At 41.6% G+C, this 25,828-nt stretch overlaps 1 protein-coding gene across 2 annotated transcripts in view; it reads left to right on the forward strand.

Annotated features, from left to right (window-relative positions):
* Positions 1 to 25,828, forward strand: part of LOC125458225 (protein diaphanous homolog 1-like) — a 324,879-nt gene that overhangs the window by 63,147 nt on the left and 235,904 nt on the right. The window contains exons 2-11 of one of the 2 annotated variants that reach the window (XM_059650539.1): positions 5,255 to 5,281; positions 8,602 to 8,745; positions 11,825 to 11,926; positions 12,836 to 12,966; positions 17,835 to 17,918; positions 20,430 to 20,490; positions 21,627 to 21,766; positions 22,071 to 22,179; positions 23,709 to 23,819; positions 25,099 to 25,217. In XM_059650539.1, the coding sequence (XP_059506522.1) occupies positions 5,255 to 5,281; positions 8,602 to 8,745; positions 11,825 to 11,926; positions 12,836 to 12,966; positions 17,835 to 17,918; positions 20,430 to 20,490; positions 21,627 to 21,766; positions 22,071 to 22,179; positions 23,709 to 23,819; positions 25,099 to 25,217 (1,028 nt within the window). The remainder of the gene's footprint in view (positions 1 to 5,254; positions 5,282 to 8,601; positions 8,746 to 11,824; positions 11,927 to 12,835; positions 12,967 to 17,834; positions 17,919 to 20,429; positions 20,491 to 21,626; positions 21,767 to 22,070; positions 22,180 to 23,708; positions 23,820 to 25,098; positions 25,218 to 25,828) is intronic. The other variant, XM_059650540.1, reaches the window with a different exon arrangement.

The following is a 25,828-nucleotide window of genomic DNA, read 5'->3' on the forward strand; positions in this document are numbered from 1 at the left end:
TTTTGTGGGACATCTGTGTTTCAAATGCACCAACACCATCTGGTGGAAGCAAGCTACCACTGCCTCTAATACTGTTAGTGTTTCATGTAGTTATACGATGAACAGTGTTTTCACTAGCGTTTTAAACAAAATAACAGTATTTCCATTGTTCACTGAAACATTTAATAACTTATTCTAGAAAGAATCCCATTGTTTAAAAAAAGCAAGCAAGAAAAAATACGGAAATTGAAGTCCTTTCAGGTTAACATTGGTTTGTGGGCATTAATGCTATAAATCAAAGATTGACTAAGCTGATTAGAGAGTGCCAACACAAATGTGTAAATGCAGGTTAACACAAGTTAATTGAAATTTTTCAGAAGACAATTTAAGTAAAGGACCGAGGAATGCCTATTGATAATATTTTTGTGGACTTCCAGGAGATTTTTGATTAAGCTCCATGCAAGAAACTATTCATTAAAATTAAAGCTTAAGGCATGGAAAAACAAGTTATTGACTTGCTCAGGGGATTGGTTAGGCGGTAAAAGAAAGAGTCGGGGATAATGTATTTGATTTGGAAACAAATTACTACCACTGTCCCAGGGCAACTCCTGCAGAGGCCTTAACTTTTCTTCATCTTTATTGATTACTCCTTTTCAGCACAGTTTGAAGCCAATACCTTCCAAAGTTACAGATTATGCAAAATTTGATTGCATCATCAGTGATATAGATGGGCACACAAAATGTCAAGAAATCAAATCACAGACCATTCGGTCCAATTTGTCCATGCCAATCAAGTTTCCTAAACTAAATTATTCACATTTTTCTGTCTTTGGCCTATATCCTCCTTAAACAATTCCTATTCATGTACCTACCCAAATGTGTCTCAAATGTTGTTGCTGTACCTGCATCTGCCAGTTTCTCTGGAAGTTCATTCCATATACGACCCACCTTGTGAGCTTAAAAAGTTGCCCCTCAGGTCCCTTTTATCTTTCTCCTGTCACCTTAAAACGATGCCGTCTAGTTTTGAATTCTTCAACCTGAAGTAAAAGACCTTTACTATTGACCTTATCAATGGCCTTCATGATTTTGTAAACCTCTATAAGGTCACCTCTCAACCTCTGAGGCTCCAGTGGAAAAATGTCCCAGCTTATCCAGCCTCTCCTTACAATCCTGCACCTTCTGCAATAATATCAAAGTGGATGGTCATCGATTAAGGTGAGAGAAGAAAGATTGATACTATTCTCTACAGCAAAGAATGAAAGATCAGACGGCTGTGATGTCTGGCCCACGCTTGGACTCAGGGCATCTGCTCTGGGCTGGTGAAGAACTTGTAGGAGAGGGAGGATCCAGTTGTCAAGGTTCATGTCGGAAGCAATAGTATTGATAGATCGAGCAGAGAGATCCTACACAGCCAGCGTGAGGAGCTAGATACCAGTTTAAGAAGCTGAACTTCAAAAGTAATAATCTCTGGATTAATACCTGATCCAAGTGAAAATTGGCATGTGGTAAGCAAGCATAGAAAGATGATCGCATGGCTGAAAGAAAAGTGGGTTCATGTTCATGAGACACTGGCACTAAAACTGCAGAAAGTGGGATTTGTATGTTTGGGCGGTTGTGATGAATCAAAGAGTGAGTGAAGGCAACAGAGGGAGGAAGTAATGTGGGAAATGATAAACAAGCAATGACAGACTACAGATCTAAGAGCATATCAGCAGATGAGACGAGACGTTAGGAAAATAATAAAAAATAGGACAAAAGGTACAGTGTTTGAGTACAAATAACATTCAAAGCAAAAGAGCTGACCTCGTTGCTTAATTTCAGTTAAGTGCGTACGATCTACTGAAGTATAACTGCAGAATGACTGAGATTGGGTGCTGAACATTGAAAGGTATATGACACCTAGGAAGGACTGGAAGCGAGGAAAGGGCGGAGGGGTGACTCTGTGAATTAAAAACGATGTTAGCACAGTAGAGAGGCATGACTTAAATTCAGTGAACCAGAGATAATGCGGAAGAGGGACTGTTCCACGTAACCTACAAAGAGGCAGGCATAGCTTGGGCCCATGCGGGTACCCGTGGCCACCCACTTTGTCTGTAGGAAGTGGGAGGAATCGAAAGAGCAGTTGTTGAGGGTGAGGACGAGTTCGGCTAGGCGGATGAGGGTGTCGGTGGAGGGGGGACTGGTCGGGCCTGCGGGACAGGAAGAAGCGGAGGTCCTTAAGGCCATCTGCGTGCGGAATGCAGGTGTATAGGGACTGGACGTCCATGGTGAAAATGAGGTGTTGGGGGCCAGGGAATTGGAAGTTCTGGAGGAGCTGGAGGGTGTGGGTGGTGTCACGGACATAGGTGGAGAGTTCCTGGACCAAGGGGGAGAAAATGGAGTCCAGATAGGTGGAGATGAGTTCGGTGGGGCACCCTCTTCTGCACCGACACTGGCCCCAAACCCCACCTCTTCCTCCGTTACATTGATGACTGTATCGGCGCTGCCTCTTGCTCCCCAGAGGAGCTCGAACAGTTCATCCACTTCACCAACACCTTCCACCCCAACCTCAAGTTCACTTGGGCCATCTCCAACATATCCTTCACCTTCCTGGACACCTCTATCTCCATCTCAGGCAACCAGCTAGAAACTGATGACCATTTCAAGCCCACCGACTCCCACAGCTACCTAGAATACACCTCCTCCCTCCCACCCACCCCCCTGCAAACATTCCATCCCCTATTCCCAATTCTTTCGCCTTTGCCGCATCTGCTCCCAGGATGAGGCATTCCACTCTCGCACATCCCAGATGTCCACGTTCTTCAAGGACCGCAACTCCTCCTCCCCCCCCCCCCCCCCCCCCCCCCCCCCCCCCCCCCCCCCGCAGTGGTCAAGAACGCCCTTGACCGTGTCTCCCGCATTTCCCACAACACATCCCTCACACTCTGCCCCCGCAATAACCGCCCTAAGAGAATCCCCCCTCGTCCTCACATACCACCCCACAAACCTTTGGATACAACGCATCATCCTCCCGACACTTCCGCCACCTACAATCCAACCCCACCACCCAGGACATTTTTCCATTCCCACCCTTGTCTGCCTTCCGGAGAGACCACTCTCTCCGTGACTCCCTTGTCCGCTCCACACTGCCCTCCAACCCCACCACTCCCGGCACCTTCCCCTGCAACCGCAGGAAGTGCTATACTTGCCCCCACACCACCTCCCTCACCCCCATCCCAGGCCCCAAGGTGACTTTCCATATTAAGCAGATGTTCACCTGCACATCTGCTAATGTGGTGTATACTGTATCCACTGTACCCAGTGTGGCTTTCTCTACATTGGGGAAACCAAGCAGAGGCTTGGGGACCGCTTTGCAGAACACCTCCGCTCGGTTCGCAATAAATAACTACACCTCTCAGTCGCGAGCCATTTTAACTCCCCCTCCCATTCCTTAGACAACATGTCCATCATGGGCCTCCTGCACTGCCACAATGATGCCACCCAAAGGTTGCAGGAACAGCAACTCATATTCCGCTTGGGAACCCTGCAGCCCAATGGTATCAATGTGGACTTCACAAGCTTCAAAATCTCCCCTTCCCCCACTGCATCCCAAAACCAGCCCAGCTCATCCCTGCCTCCCTAACCAGTTCTTCCTCTCACCTATCCCCTCCTCCCACCTCAAGCCGCACCTGCATTTCCCACCTACCAACCTCATCCCGCCTCCTTGACCTGTCCGTCCTCCCCGGACTGACCTATCCTCTCCCCACCTATACTCTCCTCTCCACCTATCTTCTCCTCTATCCATCTTCGATCTGTCTCCCCCTCTCTCCCTATTTATTTCAGAACCCTCTCCCCATCCCCCTCACTGATGAAGGGTCTAGGCCCGAAACATCGGCTTTTGTGCTCCTGAGATGCTGCTTGGCCTGCTGTGTTCATCCAGAATATAGAAACAGTCTGGTTAGAGATGAAGAATGTTAATGGCAAGAAGCCACCAGTGGGAGTTGTGTACAGGCTCCTAAACAGTAGCCACATGATAGGACAGGGTATCAAGGAAGAAATTGTCGAAGTTTGTCAAAAAGATAAGGCAATTATCACGGGAATTTTAACCTACATGTTAACTGGAAAAGCCAGATAAGAAAAGTAATCAAAATGAGTTTGTTGAATGTTTTCAGTTAAACAGGGCATTGGTGAGACCACATCTGGGGTATTATAAACTGTACTTACGGAACCATGTTAATACATTAGAAACAGTTCAGAGAAGGTTTACTTTGCTAATGTCTGGGATGAATAGATTGTTTTATGCGGAATGGCTAGACTGGCTAGGCTTATCCTCTGGAGTTTAGAGGAGTAAGAGGTGACTTCTCAGGGACATATAGAGTTGGAGTTAAAGTCTGATCAATTACGATTTTAATAATTGGCAGGGCAGGCTCAAAGGGCTGAGAGATCTATTCTTGTCACTTGTTCATATGGGACAGTTTCATAGACCAGCATATTATCATAGAATCCCCACAGTATGGAAACATGCCCTTTTGGTCCAACAAGTCCACACCAACCCATCAGAGCATGCAACCCAGATCCATCTCCCTATAACCCACCTAAACTATATATCCCAAACACCATGGGCAATTTAACATGGCCAATTCACCTAGCCTGCACATCTTTGGATTATATTATGGCAACAGTCAGAGAGCAGGCTATATTAGACTTGGTTTTTACTAATGAGATAGGATTGATTACTGACCCCATAGTGAAATTTCCCTAGTGGCCAAGACAATTTTTAATTTAAACATGGGCAACTATGAGGGGAAGAGAGTAGAGTGAGTGAAAGTGAACAGGAAGTTTATGTTAAGGGGTAAGTCAAGTGAGATGCAGTGACAAACCTTTAAAGGAATATTGCAGAAAACACAAAATAGATGCATTGCAGCAGAAAAGAAGATTTCTAAGGGACTACTGCACCATTCATGGTTAAGTAAAAAAAGTCAAAGATTGTTCAGACTGAAAGAAAAGATGTATATGCGAAGATACATGGCAGCTCATAAGATTGGACAGAAAAGAAAAAAAACACTGATGGAAGATTGATAAGGTCGGGGGAAAATGTAAGGTGCTCTGTTTCTTTCTCTAACTTTGTCCTGCTAGCTGTACATTTGTTCTGAAATGGTGACTTCCTGATGCTAGCGACTAACAGGTGATGGTGTTTTTAAAATTGCTTCTTGGGTAATTTTTCTGGGCTATATTTCCCTATTGGTGGTGGACAGACACTTATCTACTTTTCTTTCTATTTACTTCCAAACTACAGACTTTTAAGAAGCTGATTCCTGATGAGGTAAGCATCTTTGTTTTTATTTTGCTGTGCTGTTTGCAGTATTTTCATGTTTTGTAACTTATTGAACAATACTTTGTTCAGACTGAATCTGCCTTTGCTTCTGTGATCAACTGCAGAATATAGATAAATATGGTGAAGTCTGTAATTGTGGAACGTGTAACTCTTCGTGAATCTCATTGTAAATAATACTATTTCAGTAAAGTCTTATTTTCTTTATTGTTTCTATACAACAGTAAAATCTGATGAGTCTTTACCATCTGTTGTTTTAAGTGAAGTAGGATGTAGATGAGGGACTGGGATTGCAGTGTTGGACCAGAAGGAAATATGTAGGAAGGTTGACAGGAATCACTCACTTGTGGGAGTAGTTGGTAGGGACATCAGCAAGGTGCTGAGTTGGATACGCACTTTGCAAGGAAGTTGGATACGTGAAGGGAATGGGGTAAGGGTGCTTGGCATAGTCCCTCAGTTGGAGATGTGGGGAGGAAAAATATCTCTCTGTGGTTGCTGTCTTCTCCCAGTCTCAGAGGAAATCATTCCTGACAGCAACTGTGGCTTCCGACTAAACCATGGGACTATGGATCTGATTTTCACTTCTCAGCAAGAGAAATGCCAGGAACGACAACAACTGTACGTGATTTTCATCGATCTGCCAAGGTCTTTGACTCAGTCAGTTGGAAGATCCTGTCAAAAGTTGGCTGTCCAGTGAAATTCATCAATACCCTCTGTCTCCTCCACGACAAGATGTCAATGATAATCCTCACCAATGGTAATATGACAGAATGTTTTGAGGTCGAGATAGCTGCCAAGTGGGATGGGTCATTACCCCACCCTTTCACCCATCTGCATCATTAGTTCTTCATCTTGTCAAGAACAAACTTCCCAGTGGTGTGCAGATTGCCTACTTCAGTTGGTTGAAAATCAAGAAAATGACAGACACTGACTTCGCTTGTGAAACTTCATTCTGCAGGTAACAGTGTCATCTCTGCTCTCTAGGAAGAGAATCTTCAAGGTTCATTTAATGCCTTCATGGAAACACACCAAATAATTGGTCTTAAATCATGCACCAACCTGCCTTGGGTCAGTTTCTGGTCCGACCTACCATTAGGGTTAATAGAGAAATTCTCCCAGACATGGAATATTCCCCTACCTGGGAAGCTATTTTTCATCAAAGGCTGACATTGATGCAGAAATTCAACATCACATCTAATTGGTGAACATCACTGACACCTAAGAATGAAAATCTCCAACTGTGACGTCAGTGCTGATGACAAGGTCCTTGTGTATAAGGCAGTCATCGTTCCAACTCTACAGCTTCAAAACTTGAACTATGTACAGAAACCACCTCAAGCCCCTTGAGAGGTACCATCAGTGTTGTCTGAGATGGATTCTTTGCATTGGCTGGGAAGAAAGGCATACTAACATCACTCCTTTAAAATAGCTAAAGCACCACCAAGGCCAAGATCATCTGAAACCAACACTTCTGGACTGGCCATGTGCTTAGACTGTGTGAGTTCTGACAAACAAAGCAAATCATTTTAACCCAGACCAAGGAAGGCACTCGAACAGGAGGAAGATAAAATGATCAATTCGAGCCCTGAAGGCTTCTCTCAAGAAATGTGACATAGATGTGAATGCATGGGAGATCTCATCCAAAAGAAACTGACGTGGAGGAAACTCCTGTGTCAAGGGACCCAGTTCTTTAAGAATGCCTTTTGGGTAAGAGCAAGTACGGGAAAGGAGCCAGACAAAGAAATACCAATGATGTCACGGCCAGGGACCAATTCAACTTGTTAAAAACATCTACCAAATGTGTGGTAGGCAATGTAGCTCTAGGAATGAGCTCAACAGCCATACAAGGACCACAGAACCTGTGACCAGTGGCACTGAATTTCACATGTGGACAAACCTAGTTAACAAGTGATTGACAATGATTCAACATCATCAGGGATTTGGGCAGAGTAGATGGGGCCAAAGGGCTGAAAACAAGAGATCACAATTTAATGACTGGCAAAAGAACCAAATGCGACATGAAAATAATTCTGCATAGTGAGCTGGTGTGATCTGGAATTCATGGCTCGAAAGTGTGGTGGAAGCTGGTTCAATCATTACCTTCGAAAATGGAGATACTGATATTAGACTGGGTGGACAAAGTCAGAAGTCACAGGTTACAGTTCAGGTTCATTTAAACTCACAAGCTTTTGGATCGCTGCTCCACTGTAAGGTGAGGTTGAGGGAAGTGCATGGGCACAGAATTTATAGGCAGAGAGAGCAGTGCAAGATAAGTAAGGAAGATTTTCAAACATGGAACAGTACAGTGGGGTTACATGTAACACAACATGAACCCAAGTTTACAGTTGAGGCCATCTTCATTGGTACAGAACTTGACTATTAGTCCTGCATAACCACCATCAGGCAAGAATGTTCCTTCCCAGTCGGGAACACTTCAGTGGTCAAGGACATTTAAGTTAACAATGATGTTTTTCTAGCTTTCTGTGTAAGATCATACACACAAACAAAATGCTATTTGATGCTTCAAGCCTGCTGTGCCAATAAGTAAGATCATACCTGATCAATTTATACCAAGCCCGATTCAAAATCCCCTTTTTGTTGACTGCCATTCAAGCTATGCACTTATTTGAAAATGCTCAGTCTTGATGTCAAATTACATCATTTCTTCAGCCACTTTTGACTCTTTAAACTCTTCCATCCCACCAAACCTTTGAGTTATCTATCTTGAGTGATCCTGTTTTGAATTGCTCCCTCATTGATGTCAGAACTATCAATTGCCTAGGCTGTAAGTTCTTGAATTTCCTCCCTTTCCCCTCCATACCTTTCGTTCATTCCTTAAGATGCTGAAAACCTGTCGTGATACCCCCAAATATGACACCAAGTAATGTAAGTTTCATAACCCTACTGTGAAGTTTTGATTTTCATTGTGTTAGAAGGGCTATTGAAATACAATGTTTATATTATTATTGGGGATATATCATTGGCTCAGGTATGGTGGAGGTGTGGCAGTTGTGCTTTGTATTTTCTTCAGCTGAATTTGTGATATTTCTATTTCTATTTATAATTTATAATTTTGAATGCACATGAAGAAAGGGGCTTGCATAATATGATTTTTGTCTATAAACTGGTGAACCAAAGGTTTATCCTTAAAGAAACATAAGTGCATGCTGAATCTATGAGCAAACGGGAACATGCCTCACAGATCTGTTGGTGATTACATGGTCAGCCACAAATATTATTGTACAAATATAGTTGTGAAAAGTTACAGGGAACAAACTAATATTTTATTCTTTACTGCCTCTCTCTTGCAGCTGGAACGGTTCACCAGCATAAGGAAGAAGGAGAAGCCGTATGTTCAAGCAAAACACCCATCGACACCAATTTATGAAGATCATCTTTCTGCACTGACTTTGCTGTCTGACCGCGAGGTGCTGGATCTATTTGAGCAGATGTTGGTAGGTGCTGAGCCCTTCAACCTTTCACAACTTACTTCTGGAGTAAAGCATTTAAATGTGTTGAAAGCAAAAAATAAAGGTGTAAAGTACTGAGGACAGGCAATTAATCCTCATGATTTAGGTAGGTAAATCCCCTGGGCCAGATGGGATTTTTCCGAGGATTGTCTGGGAAGCTAGGGAGGTAGTGGCGGAGGCTTTGGCCTTGATCTTTGAGTCCTCGTTGTCTACAGGTTTAGTACCGGAGGACTGAAGGATTGCAAATGTTGTGCCCTTGTTCAAGAAGGGCAGTAGGGATGACCCAGGTAATTGTAGACCTGTGAGCCTTACGTCTGTTGTAGGAAATGTTTTAGAAAGGATTATAAGAGATAGGATTTATAATCCTCTAGCAAGCAACAATTTGATTAGAGATAGTCAGCATGGATTCGTCAAGGGCAGGTCGTGTCTCACAAACCTCATTGGGTTTTTTGAGAAGGTGACCAAGCATGTGGATGAGGGAAGGGCAGTTGACGTGGTGTATATGGACTTCAGTAAAGCCTTTGATAAGGTTCCACAAGGTAGGCTGTTGGAGAAAATACAGAGGCACGGGATTGAGGGAGATTTAGCAGTGTGGATTAGAAACTGGCTTTCTGTAAGAAGGCAACAAGTGGTGTTGAAGGAAAATATTCAGCCTGGAGTCCAGTTACTAGTGGTGTGCCTCAAGGATCTGTTTTGGGACCACTGCTGTTTGTCATTTTTATAATTGACTTGGACGCAGGCATAGGTGGATGGGTTAGTAAGCTTGCGGATGACACTAAAGTCGGTGGAGTGGTGGACAGTGTGGAAGAATGTTGCAGGGAGGCTTGGATAAACTGCAGAATTGCGCCGAAAGGTGGCAAATGGAGTTTAATACGGATAAATGTGAGGTGATTCACTTTGGGACGAATAATAGGAAGGCAGAATACTGGGTCAATGGAAAGATTCTTGATAGTGTGAATGTGCAGAGGGATCTTGGTGTCCATGTATTAGACCCCTGAAAGTTGCCACCCAGGTTGATAATGCTGTTAAGAAGGCTTATGGTGTGTTAGGTTTTATTGGTAGAGGGATTGAGTTCCGGAGCCGTGATGTCATGCTGCAACTGTACAAAACGCTAGTGGGGCCTCATTTGGAATATTGCGTGCAGTTCTGGTCGCTCCATTATAGGAAGGATGTGGAAGCATTGGAAAAGGTGCAAAGGAGATTTACCAGGATGTTGCCTGTCTGGAGCGCAGGCCGTATGAAGAAAGGCTGAGGGACTTGGGTCTGTTCTCATTGGAGAGGAGGAGGCTAAGAGGGGATTTAATAGAGACATACAAGATTATCAGAGGATTAGATAGGGTGGACAGTGAGAGTCTTTTTCTGAGGATGATGACTTCAGCTTGTATGAGGGGGCATAGCTATAAATTGAGGGGTAATAGATTTAAGACAGATGTCAGAGGCAGGTTCTTTACTCAGTGATAAGGGCGTGGAATGCCCTGCCTGCCAATGTAGTTAACTCAGCACATTAGGGCCATTTAAACAGTCCCTGGATAAGCATATGGATAAGGATGAGATAGTGTAGGGGGAGGGGCTTAGATTAGTTCACAGGTCGGCACAACATCGAGGGCTGAAGGACCTGTTCTGCGCTGTATTGTTCTGTGTTCTACTCAAGGGAAGAAAAGACTGTTTTGAGCTCAGCGTAGAGGCAGAGTTTCAGCAAAGCCTGTTAAACATGCAGCATACTTTTCCTCAATCTGCTGCTGATAGATTTGTGCATTTGTAACAATGATATTGCAAAATATTTAAAGCATTGCCTTTTTAAAAACAACTGTGCTTCCTCAGCTTTATTGAATTGCATAGGGTTGCTTGCTATTTTTAGCACAGAAATTGGACCTTGGACTCTATCTGTACTTCTTTTGAACCATTTCCCGTCTTTCCTCATCTAAATCTACTGTTGTAACCCTTTAGTCCTTTCTTCCTTGATTGCATGATTAGCTTCACCTTAAATTCATGTATACTGTTTTCTTTCACCGCTCCCTGCATTAGTGAATTTCACATTGATCTATGTTATTGAAGATTTATTTCCCAGATATTCTTCCTTGGAAATCAGTTCATGCTTTTGTTTTATCTCCCCTGTAATTTTTGGGAAACTGATGCATCAGCTGGCAGATAAAGTGAATATTAATGAATGTAATGACTTTTTCTATGCATTGCATGCATTTGTGTTTTATGTTTAGTGTAAAATCACAGGTCATCCTTTTTAAGAAAATTGATGCTAGTTTGTATTGCAAGAAAGATTGAGCTACAAATTAGTGTTTTAGAATTCTTCTAATCACTGAAAAAAGCAACTTGATTGCCTTAGACAACTGAAATCAGTAATTAGTTCATCTAGTATATTTTGAACCACTTGGAGTTTGGAAGTCTTGCGTTAAATCCTTAATGGAACCTGGTAAGAGCAGGCGTTTGAATCAGATCCAAATCTTTAAAGGTCTTTCAAGTTAAACAAAGTTACAAGACAAATAACCAAATAAAATGTAATGATTAGATTTAATTTGGACTATTTGAATGTGCAACTTGCTACTTGTAGTTGGGGCAAGTAGCATTGATGATGTATTTAAGGGAAAGCCAGATGAACTAATGGGAAGAAAGGAACAAAGTATTAGTTAGATGAATGAGAGTATGACACAGTTCAAATAAGCATTAAATATCTCCATGGATCTCTTGGGTAGAATGGTACGTTTGTGTGTGTAAATTCTGTAAGCTCAGAATTGATGCTGTTGCTGTTTAACAGACAATGTATTCTTTCGATTCTTACACATATTGGCCACTTGAACAATGATTATGCTGAGGTTGTCCCTGAAAAACGTTACCTCAGCTTGAATCAACCTTCAGAAAATGAGCACAGAAGTTTGACAAGCTCAAATCTTCTTCTTCTAAACTTATTTTTAAGTTATTTTGCTTCAGTGAATTCAAGAAGCCTTTATGATTGTGGGTTACTGGGGAAATTGTTCTAAGATAATGACACCAACCTTTAATTTCAGTTCAAGAAATACATTTCTGATGTTCACTGTTTTTCTTTTAATAGCTTGACATGAATTTGAATGAAGAAAAGCAACAGCCATTGAGAAACAAGGATATGATGATAAAAAGAGAAATGGTTTCACAGTATCTTCACACCTCCAAAGCGGTAAGTACTGCACTGTTCCTCCTTGAGATTCTGTTTGGTGCTCCATGTCTTACATCATTTAAATATACATTTGGTTGTTTTACGTTTTAATCATTTGCACAGACCTATTTGAGTTTGTGGAGTGATTAAACCTGTGACGTATATGCATTTCAGGTTGTGTTCCCATGGAACATAATGTAATTCATTAACATTTTCACTTACAAAATAATAAAAAAAAATTATTCATGGGGAAGTAGGTGTTGCAGGCCAGGCCAGCATTTAATTGCCTAATCATTCTGTGATCTGAGTGGCTTGTTGGAGCAATTTCAGAGGGCAGTTAAAACTCAATCACACTGCTGTGGGTCTGGAGTAACATATAGGCCAGACCAGATAAGAACAACAGATTTCCTTACCTGAGGGACATTAGGGAACCATAAGGTTTTGTTAATGACAATTGCCAATGGTTAAATGGTCACCTTTCAGCCAGCTTTTAGTTCAAAATTATTTTTATCTGAAATCAAATTTTTCCTTCATTGCGAATGGCATTGAATTTGAAAGCAGGGAGGCTTTGTTACAGCTGGAAAGGGTGTTGGTGAGGCTACACCTGGAGTACTACATGCAGATTTGTTCTCCTTACTTGAGGGAGGATATAATGGCACTGGAAGGTGTGCAGAGGAGATTCACTAGGTTGATTTCGGAGCTGACAGTGTTGACTTATGAGGAGAGACTGAGTAGATAGGATTATATTGATTAGAATTTAGAAGAATGACGGGGGATCTTGTAGAAACATATAAAATTGTGAAGGAAATAGATATGTTCTTATGATACAAACTCATCTTTCTGGATTGCTGGCTCAGTGATATCACCATTATGCCATTGCTTCCTGCCACAGCTAGTCTTTCACATGTAAAATTCATCTTTCTCTTTTAGGGACAAAGTCAGAAAGAAAGCTCCAGATCACCAGTGATGTACATCCAAGAATTGAAGTCAGGAATACGAGATAATCAGCTGCTAAGTTGTTTGGAATCTTTGCGTGTTTCTCTCAGCAATAACCCAGTGAGGTAATAGACGTAATATGATTTTACCAGTATAAATCACTAATCACCTTTCAAACTCACGACCATTATCTCGAAGGACTAGGGCAGTCGATACATGGTGAAACCACTACTTGCAATTTCTCTTCCAAGCCACATGCTACCCTAACTTAGACTAACATTGCTGTTTCTTTCATGCCGCTGTGTCAGTCTACTCGCATTCTCTCTCTAAGGGCATAATGGGCCTGCCAACAGCACATCGACTGCAGCGATTCAAGAAGACAGCTCACTATCACCTGCTGTAGGACAAATAAGGATGGGCAGTTAGTGTTACCAAAGTCACTGAAGTCTACCATTGCCAATGATTAATTATTAAAAAGAGAAAAAAGTTAGCAGTTTTGTGTGTCATCAAATCTACTTTGCCTATGTCTATTTAAACAAAAAAATCCCATGACATGATATATACCTCAGAAAGCAGCTTGTGTGAGGACTCAGTTGAAGTGCTGACTTTGTAGTAGTTTGGAAATGTTTACAGTCTCAATGTACATCTCTAAATAAATGTACGCTAACAAAAAGTTGGAACGCATGTTTTATTACTGAACAAAATGAAATTAAGAGAGCGTCTGCCTTCTGAAGTTCTTTAAGGAAAAAAATGTCAATGTTTTGACAAAGTTTTTTGACGTTCATTCATGGAATACGAACATAATTAATGACAGACCACAGAAGGTATTCAAACAGGATAGACAAGCTTGATGTAGAAGTAGATTTTAAGGAACACTACGAGGAAAGAGAGGTTTAGGGAAGGGCAGAGTGAATAGAGGATGAGTGGTGTGGAATTTTACATTGAATATCAGATTGGTGCTTGAGTTGATCCAGAGGCTCACTGTGTCCTTCAGCACTGATTCTTGTTTCCTCAGCTTTTTTGTTAGTCATCTTTTCTCCATCACTTTGAACATAGAATAGTACAACACTGGAACAGGCCCTTCAACCCATTGTGCCTATACTGATCATAATGCCATTTTCAATTAATCACATCTGTCTGAGCATGGTCCATAGCTCTCTATTCCCTGCCTGTTCAAGAATCTGTTTAAATGCCTCATTTACTTTGCTATTATATTTATTTCTGGCAACGCCCTGCATGTTCCAGGCACCTATTACTCTGTGTATAATAAAAAACTTGCCTCCTTCAACCTTTCACCCTCTCATCTTAACTCTGTGTCCCCGAGTATTTGACATTTCCACCCTGGGAAAAAGTCTCCAACTGTCTGTCGTATCCATGCTTCTCATAATTTTATACACTTTTTTGTTTTCCCTTCTGTCTTCGATGCTTGAGTGAAACCAATCAAGTATGTCCAACCTCTCCCATAGCTTTAAATTCTGTGCAAAATATGGTGGTCTGTTCACAATTTCTGGTGCTGGATGTCATGTTAAACGTTCAAGGACAAAGGAAGGAATGTATATGTGGAGCAGAAAGAGGCAGTTGAGATCTTAAACAAATACATTGTATCAGTACTCACCAAAGAGAAGGAATTGATGGAGGATGATCTCAGGGAAGGGAGTGTCGAATTTCTAAGCCAAGTTGCTACTACAAAGAAAGAGGTGTTGTGTTTTTTAAAAAGTATTAAGATAGGTAAGTCCCTAAGTGCCCAAGGGATCCATCCTAGAATATTGACGAGGTAAGAGAACAAATTGCTGGAGCATTGACAAACATCTTTGTATCCTCTTTGGCCATAGGCGAGGTCCCAGAAGACTGGAGAATAGCTAATGTTGTCCCAATGTAAAAAATAGGTAACAGGGATAATCCACGAAATTACAGGCCTGTGATCCTCACATCAGTGGTAGTGAAATTATTGGGAAAGATCCTCAGGGACAAGGTCTATAAGCATTTAGAAGGAAATGGACTGATTAGCGATAAACAGTAATGGTTTTGTGCAGGGGGGTGGGGTCATGCCTGACTAACTTGAGTTTCTTGAGGAGGTGATGAAGATGATTGACGGAAAAGTGGTTGATGTTCTCTGCATGGACTTCAGTGAAGCCTTTGACAGAGTTCCTAATGGTAGTGGTACGAAAAATGAATCCACATTATATCAGGAGTGAGCTGGCAAGATGGATGCAAAACTGACTTAGTTGTAGGCAAAAGAAGGTAGCATTGGAAGAATGCTTTTTGGAATGGAGGGTTGTGACTCATGCTGTTCCACAAGGATCAGTGCACTGGGATAACATCCCACTGGGATCTGTGCCTTTCATGATCTACATAAATGATTTTGTGGAAAACATAGCTGGTCTAATTAGGAAGTTTGTGAACGATACCAAGAATGGTGGAGTTACAGAGAGTGAGGAGGATTGTCAGAGGATACAGCAGGATATAGGTCAGTTGGAGGCATGGGCAGAAACATGGCAGATAGAACTGAATCTGGATGAATATGAGGCGATGCATTTTGGAAGGTCAAGTACAGGTGGAAATTAGACAGGGAATGGCAGAACCCTTAGTAGTATTGATATGCAGGGGGATCTGGGTATGCAGATCACTGAAGGTGGCAGCGCAGGTAGATAAGGCATTAAAAAAGGCCAGTGGCATGCTTGCCTTTATTGGAAGGGTCATTGAGTACAAGATTAGACAAGTTATGTTGCAGTTTTATGGAACCTTGTTTAGGCTACACTTGGAATATTGCGTACAGTTCTGGTCACCACATTACCAGAAGGTGTGGATGCTTTGGAGAGGGTACAGAAAACGTTTACCAAACTGTTGCAAGATATGGGGGATTTTAGCTATGAATAAAGGTTGGACAGACTGAGCTTGTTTTCACTGGGATGCAAGAGTTTGAGAAGCGACCTGATAGTTTATAAGACTGAATGGCATGGATAGAGTGGAAGGTTTGAGGCCTTTTTTCAGGGTGGAGAGGTCAATTACTTGGTGACACAGGTTTAAGGTGGGGGGGATGGTGCAGGTTAAACAAGATGAGTGTGGCGTGTTTGTCATACAAAGGGCATTGTGTGCCTGAATGCATTGTCAGAGGAGGTAGTGGAAGCAAATACAATAGCAGCTTTCAAGAAGCACTTAGATGAATGCATAAATAAGGAGGGAATAGAGGGATGCTGATCCTGTAAGTGAATACACTTTTAATATGGAAGGGAAAAATGTATCAGTGGAGGCTTGGTGGGCCAACGAGCCTGTTCCTTTGCTGCATAGTTCTTTGTTATCAAAGTGTGGAGCTGGATGAACACAGCAGGCCAAGCAGCATCTCAGGAGCACAAAAGCTGATGTTTCGGGCCTAGACCCTTCTTCAGAGAGGGGGATGGGGAGACGGTTCTGGAATAAATAGGGAGAGAGGGGGAGGCGGACCGAAGATGGTGAGAAAAGAAGATAGGTGGAGAGGAGAGTATAGGTGGGGCGGTAGGGAGGGGATAGGTCAGTCCAGGGAAGATGGACAGGTCAAGGAGGTGGGATGAGGTCAGTAGGTAGGAAATGGAGGTGCGGCATGAGATGGGAGGAAGGGATGGGTGAGAGGAAGAACAGGTTAGGGAGGCAGAGACAGGCTGGGCTGGTTGTGTGATGCAGTGGGGGGGAGGGGAGATTTTGAAGCTGGTGAAGTCCACATTGATACCATTGGGCTGCAGGGTTCCCAAATGAAATATGAGTTGCTGTTCCTGCAACCTTCGGGTGGCATCATTGTGGCACTGCAGGAGGCCCATGATGGACATGTCATCTGAAGAATGGGACGGGTAGTTAAAATGGTTCGCGACTGGGAGGTGTTGTTTAATGCGAACCGAGCGGAGGTGTTCTGCAAAGTGGTCCCCGAGCCTCCGCTTGGTTTCCCCAATATAGAGGAAGCCACACCGGGTACAATGGATACAGTATACCACATTGGCAGATGTGCAGGTGAACTTCTGCTTGATGTGGAAAGTCATCTTGGGGCCTGGGATAGGGGTGAGGGAGGAGCTGTGGGGGCAAGTGTAGCACTTCCTGCGGTTGCAGGGGAAGATGCCAGGTGTGGTGGGGTTGGAGGGCAGTGTGGAGCGAACAAGAAAGTCACGGAGAGAGTGGTCTGTCCGGAAGGCAGACAAGGGTGGGGATGGAAAAATGTCTTGGGTGGTGGGGTTGGATTGTAGATGGCGGAAGTGTCGGAGGATGATGCGTTGTATCTGGAGGTTGGTGGGGTGGTGTGTGAGAACGAGGGGGATCCTGTTTGGGCGGTTGTGGCGGGGGCGGGGTGTGAGGGATGTGTTGCGGGAAATGCGAGAGACGAGGTCAAGGGCGTTCTTGACCACTTTGGGGGGGAAAGTTGCGGTGGTTCTTTGTTTTCACAACATTATAATCCAACTTGCCAGGTCTTCTTGAGGATTCATAAAATGAAACATTAAGGGATTATAAATTTTTGTTTTTGGTCTCATAAGCTTGAAATATGGAATAACAGTAATCCTTAGAAATCCTGTACAAAAACAGAAGTTGCTGGAAAATTTGAGTAGGTCTGGCAGCATCGGTGAAGAAAAAAATCAGTTAACGTTTCTGGTGCGGTGACCTTTCCTCAGAACCACAGTATCTGCAGTTGTTTTGGTTTTTACCTTAAAATCCCTCGATGTGTGTTTGTTTGTTGTATGCACACTGGTATCCATTGGTGTTATGGAAGTGCTGGCATGATTCAGCACTGATGCTTCATTTGACATTAGGGATTCAGTGACATTAAACTGTTACTAACATCAACCTCTGCCAAGCAAGCCTTTCCATTGGGTAACCTCCAGATTCCTTCCTTGGAGATGGTTTTAAACTAAAAATTAATATTCTTCTGGGTGCGCCATAGCCAGAAACATTACATTTGCCTTAAATTGAGTCTAGCATTGTGAACCCAATGGCTGCAAACTGTTCAGAATAAATATTTGTTGTCTTATTTTGACAGTTGGGTGCAGAACTTTGGAACAGATGGGCTAGCGACACTGTTGAATATATTGAAATCATTGCAGGATGAGCCGGAACCTTTAAGGTAAAGAAATCATACTACTACTTGTGACCACTTTTTCAATGCACTCGAGCCTGCCTTTGGTAACTTGACATCCTTGAATCAAGTATCATTATTAGCAATAGTACTTAAAATAGTCTGCACGTGCTTTTCAGTCTGAGTTCTGAATCATTTTAAATCTTACCTCTGTTTTTCAGCTGGTTTCCTTGTTTAGACATTTGATAATACCCAAGAGAATTTGAAAATATTATCAAAGGCACCAATGTGTTCACCTTGGTAAAGACATTTGACATCATGCAACCTGTAATACTGAACTACACAGAGTTGGATTGTCCCAAGTGCCGTCCCTCATCTGTGTTGTTAGCTGCTCTGAAGTTGAAATGCTAAGTATTAGAAACTCTTGGTTTAGGATGGGATGAAAAGAAACAACTGGAATACTTTTCCTGTTGGGTGTCCAGTAATCCATGCTTGGAGTGGTCGCCTGTCAATGGCAGGCCCACTGCTTATTGCTGCATGCTCTGCTGTCCTGTGTTTTCCATTTCACTTGCTTGTCAGAGTTTTTTAGTTTTTAGCTTCATTGAGCAACATAACTGTGGAGAAGAATACATAATTTGGTTTCCTGTTGTCTTCCTCGTACATGTAAAGGAAACACATCCTTTTCCTAAAGATTGCAATGTCCATCAAGATTCTAAGTCTTTCACCATCACCACTGAAAATTTGCTGGTTACACAGTTAACCTCTACCTGGGCCTGAGTGAAGTCAAGCAGAATGAAGCATATGTAAAAGCTTCAGCAGGATCAGAAATTGCTGGAGAAACTCAGTAGGTCTAGCTGCAGACGCTCATGACATCTGGTCATATCTGTAAAGAGAGACCAAGAATTAACATTTGAGATTGACCTTTCATCATAACTGTCAATATGTTAAAAATACATCAGTTTTTAAATAAATACAGATGCAAAGAGAGCAGGTAGATGATGAAATAACAAAATGACACCTTTGTGAAAACATAGGAACAGATACAGGCCATTCAGCCCATCAAGATAACATGGTTTTGTCAAAGGAAAATCTTGTTTAACAAGTTTGTTGGAGTTCTTTGAAGAAGTAACTTGTGCTGTAATATTTAGATTTCAAGAAAATATTTGATATGGTGTTATATCAAAATATATTGTGGAAAATAAAACCTTATGTTGTAGTGTTAGATGGAAAATTGATTTGAGACAAGGAAGCAGAGAATTAGAATTTTCAAGCTGACAGATATCATGAGGGGGTGCCACCAGGATAAGAGCTGTGGCTTCGACTCTTCACGATTTACAAAGATGTTTTGGATGAAGGAATCAAAGGTGTAGTAGCTAAATTTGCAAATGACACAACAATAAATAGGAAAGTGAGTTGTGAAGAGGATACAAAAAGATATAGCTAAGTTGTAAGTGGGCAAAAATCTGCCATACAGAGTAGAATGTGTGAAATTATCCTTTTTTTAAAATCACAAAGAATTAAAAAAAATTATCTTTTTGGTGAGATTGTCGAGCTATGGGAGACCTGGATATCTTAGTGCATGAATCTCAAAGTTAGTATGCAGAAAAGTTGATAGAATGTTATGCTCTTTTGCAAGTGGAGTTGAATGCAGGAATGAAGAACTTATGCTTCAGTCATAAAGTGCTTTGGTGAGACCACATCTGGAGTTCTGTGCACAGTACAGGTCATCGTACTTGGGGAAGGAAGTTAACGTGTTGGAAACATTTCAGAGAAGGTTTACCAGACTTAGACTAATACTTGGAATTAGTCAATTGCCTTATGAGGAAAGGCTATACAGTCTAAGCCTGTATCCTTTGGGGTTAAGTCAGAAGTGTCTTAATTGAAACATACAAGATCCTGAGGGGTCACTAAGGACTGCAGATGCTGGAAGCCAGAGTCAATGAATGTGGAGCTGGACAAACACAGCACGTCAGATAGTATTAGAGGAGCAGGAAAGCCCTTGTTTTGGGCCGAAATCCCTTCGTCAGGACAAAGGGTTTCAGCCCAGAACATTGACTTTCATGCTCCTGTGATGCTGTTTGACCGGTTGTGTTTGTCCAGCTCCACATTTGTTGACTCAAGATCCTGTGGGGACTTGTCCGGTGTCAATGCGAGAAAAATATTTTCTCAAAGGAAACCTTGAACTGACCATAGCTGAAGCATTCAGAGGGCAATTAAGAATCAGTCACCTTGCTGAGATCTTGGAGTAATTTGTAGGTCAGACCAAGAAGGCATGGTGAATTTTCATTCTAATGGAACTTCAGTGAACTAGATGGATCTTTACGATTACCACATGGTACATGGTCACCATTAGATTACCTTTCAGTTCAAGATTTTCCTTTCAATTCAAATTTCACCAGTTGAATTGTTTAGATTTGAAAATGTCCTGAAAGCATTCACCTGGGATTCTGGATTATTAATCTACTGACATTACCAAGTGCCTTGGAGGAATAAGCACATGGGTGGGTGCAAAACCCAACATGTTTGCATGTACTAATATTGCAGTATTATCTCTTGCAGTCTGAACCCGAAAATTCAACATGAAATTATTAGATGCCTCAAAGCTTTTATGAACAATACGGTGAGTGTTTTAATCGCAGTGGCTGGACTGGTATTAGACCCAGTTGACAGTCTTCATTTTCTGAATATATTGAATTTTTGTTGCTCCTTATTAGCCATGTTAAATTGCTGATAAGCACCAAACATAATCAACTTTAGACAACTCAGAAATGCAGAACTAGGACATTGTTTCTTGGCAAGAGCATCATAAACTCAGATATTTCATTAGTGTTGTGGTTTTTGGAATGTTTTTTTAAAATTCATTCATGGTATGAGGGCATTGCTGGTTCGGCCAACATTTATTTCTCATCCCTAATTGCCAGAGGACATTTAAGAGTCAGCCACATTGTTGAGGGCCTGAAGTCCCATTTAGGCCAGACCAGGTAAGCAAGGCAGTTTCCTTACCTAAAGGACACCAGTGAACCAGATGGATTTTTCTAACAATTGACAATGGATTCATGGTCATTGTTAGACTCTTTTATTCCAGATTTTTTTTCTATATTTAAATTCACATTCCACCACCTGCCCTGGCCCCGGGAGCTTGGGGTTTCCCCCAGAATATTTCCTGAATGTGTGGATTCATGAGATCATTGCCTTCCCCTGACTGTAGTGTCACTAAAGATAACAGACAGGAGGAGGAAATTGTATGAGTTGTATGGGGCCTTTTGCTGTCTTTCCTTCACTTGTTCTCCTCTGAATCCCTGTTAGCAAAAATTTATTTTTCAGTTGGTCTTATGGTTACTTTTACTTTTACAAACTTATTGGAACACTTACATGGCCTGCTAAATGTTCTGCTATGAATCTGGCAAGGTTTGCCTTAGTTTTGACCTGGACTATAATCACTGCAGTTCTCGCCTTTCCCTTTCACCCAGCACTGGGCCACAACCTAGCGTTACATGGTTGTGAGACCTCCGGTGAATTTCAGGCCATGCTGAGATTAACAGCTCCCTTTCTGAAGCAATGTATTGAACACTTATAACTAACACACAAACAAAATAAGTGTTGATATGGTCAGGAATATCCATTGGATCTGAAACAAGCAAATACAGTTGAACGTTTCTGGTGTAAACCCTTCATTTAAAACACAATTTGTCTCAATTTATTCCATAGTCCTTTCTGTGTAAGGTGATGCAATTTCTTTCGACCTTAACTTTCTAGAATGGGATAAAGATGATGTTGAATTCAGAAGATGGCATTCTACTCTTGGTCAAAGCTGTAGATCTTAATGCTCCAGCTATGATGATTGATGCTGCCAAGCTGCTGTCTGCCATCTGTGTCCTGCCAGGACCTGAGAATATGTAAGTAATTGATTCTTTAAAAGCAATAACTTTGTGCAAACATTCAATAATGGAGATTCATTTATGCATGTGCCATTTTCTTTGGTGCAATGAAGTGTACTTTTCTGTTGAACTTCCAGTGACTGTTTGCATGTGCAAAACTCGGAATTGTTGTTTTCGTCTTCATTTTATGAAGCAGTGGTTATGCAATAAGATGTAAATGTTTAAAAGGAAACAAAAGTAGAAAGTTTAATTGTATGATATGAAGTGTTTATTGGATGGGTGGATTTATTAGCTGCTGATTTATGTGATGCTGTTCTTCTAGGCATGAAAAAGTACTCGAAGCAGTGACAGAGAGAGCAGAGCAGAAAGAATGTGAAAGGTTCAAACCACTGTTGGATGGATTGAAGATCGAACAGAGCATACCACTAAAGGTAAGTCATCTTGATGAATAAACAAATTTAATGAAAAGAAAAATCTGTGTTTATAAGAGTTAGCAAAGTGTGAAGCTGGATGAACACAGCAGGCCAAGCAGCATCTTAGGAGCACAAAAGCTGACGTTTCGGGCCTAGACCCTTCAGTTTATAAATTTGTCTTTGATTGAAAGTTTGTACACCTCTCATTGGTCATTGAGTTTTTACAGGACAGAAGGAGGTGCTCCTCCCACCTCCCTGACCAAACCCTACAACTGCTGACCTGCACTCAACTATCACTATCGCAACTACTTCCCCAGCCCCACGCCTTCTCTATTTATTTTTGAGTTTCCTTGCCCCACCTCTCCCCCGCCCCGCTTCAATATGGCATGCAGGGAAATGGGAAATATTGGAATAACAGGCTGCCCTAATGAAACTTCTTAGTTAATACAAATAGCATTTAAGCTTACCTGCTAGTTTTAACATATAGATTGACAACACTGTTTTTAATGTTGGCCTCGATCTATCCTACTGATCAAATTCTAGCGCATTTCGATGACAGGATCACCAAACCTGTTGCATAAAAACATAGAAAATAACAGGAATAGGCCATTTGATTTTGCTCCACCATTCTAAATGATCATGACCGATCTGCTAACTCACTACCTTGTTCCCACTTTCTCGCCATAGCCTTTTGATCCCTTGAACAATATATTAGAGTTGTTTTGAGATCATTACAGCCACTATGTGAGATCACCACTGAAATGATCAACAAACAGAGTTAAAAGAAGAATGTTTTAAGCATTCTTAGACCTCTGATTTTTAAATGTGTTTGTTCTATTATTTTGTAATTAAGTATTAAATGAACAATTTGTTTCGGTTAGTTGTAAGCTTGAAATTTGGCACTGTAACTTCAGTTAGTTGGTCCTCTTTGACTGAATACCTTGCATTATCCTATAGAAAATTTAGAACTTGATTTGCCAAGGATATGGGTTTAGAATATGTTGATCTTTTGGCTAGGGGGATGGTCTTGGTTGGGGGGGGGGGGGAGCAGGGAGAGGAAATAAGAGCATAAACATTGGAAAAGTGTAGGTCGTTTGGTCTCTCAAAACTGCTCTGCCATTCCACTTAAAGGAGGAAATCACTTGAATTGTGTCTTGTGTCCACATAAAGGGACATGGCAGGCATTTCCAGCTGCACATTAGAACTGAGATTGCTGAATTTTTTATTAAGTCCTTCAGAATGAAATAGATGGAACTGTAATGTATTTTAATCATCTGTTTGAAAAGCTGAACAGGCTTGTGGACTCGCTTGAATTTTTGAGAAAATTCAAGTAAAGGAACCCAAGCTGATTTTGTTTTTCATTACCTGGTCTTCTATAACACCCCATCTGCCACTCTAGCTGAGATCAGTTGACTCATCATAAGTCGAATATGGGACTGACTTGCTTGAATTATATTTACTGCATGTGTTGTTAAAATAATTGTATTGAGCCATCAACAATACAGATGTCTTTTTAACTTCTCTGGAATTGTTCTGTCTTTGGTCAGGTGGCATGCATGCAGTTTGTTAATGCCCTCATCATTCCTGCAGATGAACTTGATTTCAGGATTCACTTGCGGAGTGAGTTCATGCGTTTGGGCCTCAATTGGATATTACCGGTGAGTGTTTTTTGTTTTACAATTTTTAGGCAATTGCTGAAAGAAGAAACCAAAGCCAGTCTCTGCTTGGAATAGATTTATTTACAGTGAGATGTTACAGATATATGCCTCCTGCCTATACCTTTGTGTAGTAAATGTCTCTTTCTAGCCCCTCAATTAAACATCCAAAGAGGAAATGTTAAAGCGAGTTGTTTAAAATTTTTCATCAGTGAGGTGTAACGTCTTAATGGACATAAGAGAACTGAGAGAAGTTGGTGATGCGTGAGGAATTCTAGAGTATGTATTTCACTTGCTGAGTGCATGGTTTTCAGCAGTGAGACAAAGGCAGGACATGGGTTCAAGAGGTCCGTGTCAGAAGATCTAAAGCGTTTTTGAGGGTTGTGATGGTGTTGAAGACTCCAGAGATCATGTGAAGTGAAAACAACAAATGCTGGCAATCACAGCAGGTCAGACAACATCCATGGAGAGAGAACAAGTTAACATTTCAAGTATAGATGACTCTTCTTCAGGGCCACTGATAATTCCAGCAGTAATTCAAACAAGGTGAGATTGCATTGACATTTGAACAGGTGAATAGGAATTTTATATTTGAGGTGTTGAAAATTAAAAGCTAAATTGGATAAGCAAGCACAAGGATAACGGTGAATCGAACTTAGCGTGAAATAAGGAAAATAGGTTTGGATGAGTTGTGGTTTATAGTTGGAGGAAGGGAGAAGACCTGCCGTATTTTGGAAGTGGTAAAAGCACAAATGAGGTTCTTGACATCAGAATGACTGAGGTATGAGCAAAACTGGACAATGTAATTGAGTGGGAATGTTAAATTTTGTGGCGGAGTGATTATGGGTTCAACTCGGTTGGATTCTGAGGATTAAGAATGGATTAACTCAGTGACTGTGGAAGAAGATGGGAACCAGGTAGTGGTAGAAAGTTGCTATTGGTGACATGGGAATATTGTTTGTTTCAGGGCTGCAGGTAGGGCTGAGAACATTCCTGTATTTAATTGGGGAAATTGTGGCTCACTTAGTGCTGGGTTTTGGATGAGCAATTTAACAGAACTGAAAAAGTTGAGAAATAACAAAAGGCGTATAAAATGTTACCCTGTGACAACTAATTTTTCTTTGCATTGTAATAGTCCTTACAGAAAATGTGTTCCAAATACTTAGATTACTCAATTTTCTATAGGCCTCGACATCTTGATAGCCTAAATGCAAAATGTCTAAGCGTCGAGCATCCAAAACATCCTGAAGGCAACGGTATTGTTTCATTTACTGTTTTCTAGGAATTAAGGAAAATTGGAACTGAAGAACTTAATGTGCAACTTTCTGTGTTTGATGAACATGCAGAGGAAGATTCAGAAGATTTAAAAAGCCGTCTGGAAGATATTCGAATAGAAATGGAATATCCTTTCAGTGGCATGTGGTGGCATTAGGTAGATATTACGTGTCATTTTTTCATGAAAATAAGTTTAGTTTCTCAATGTTGATCTTCATAATCTTAGTGATGTAGGAAGCTCTGAGTTTGCACAGAATAGTTAAACTTGCCCAAAGTTTGCACACACTGATAAGCCTGAGTGCCAAGTTGGTTTCAGGCCATTTGAGTAGACTGTGCTGAATTCTGAATAGTTTCTTCCTAAAATCAAATTGTACTGAAGTAATAACGTGGATAACACAACAAGGCTAGAGTCAAGCTTTTGTCCCAAGGAAAATATTGTGGTTGTTGGAAGCCAGTCATCACAGCTGCAGGACGTTGCTGGACTTCTTCCGCAGAGTGCCCTATGTCCAGCCATCTTCACCTTTTCTTCATCACAAGGTCAGAAGCAGAGTAGCTTGCTGCTGACTGCAGTGCGAGGGAGTATTTGCAACTCATTGTTTTTGTTTGGGTCATCTGTTCACACAAGCTCAGGCCAGGCTAGTGGCAAGTAACATTCATACCAGATTATAGTAATTTTCAACAGGAGAAAATCTAAACATTTTCCTTCAAAGTTCAGTGGTAGTTGAATCCCTGACTTT

Source organism: Stegostoma tigrinum, chromosome 13 (genome assembly GCF_030684315.1).
Source record: "Stegostoma tigrinum isolate sSteTig4 chromosome 13, sSteTig4.hap1, whole genome shotgun sequence".
Lineage (NCBI taxonomy): Eukaryota > Metazoa > Chordata > Chondrichthyes > Orectolobiformes > Stegostomatidae > Stegostoma > Stegostoma tigrinum.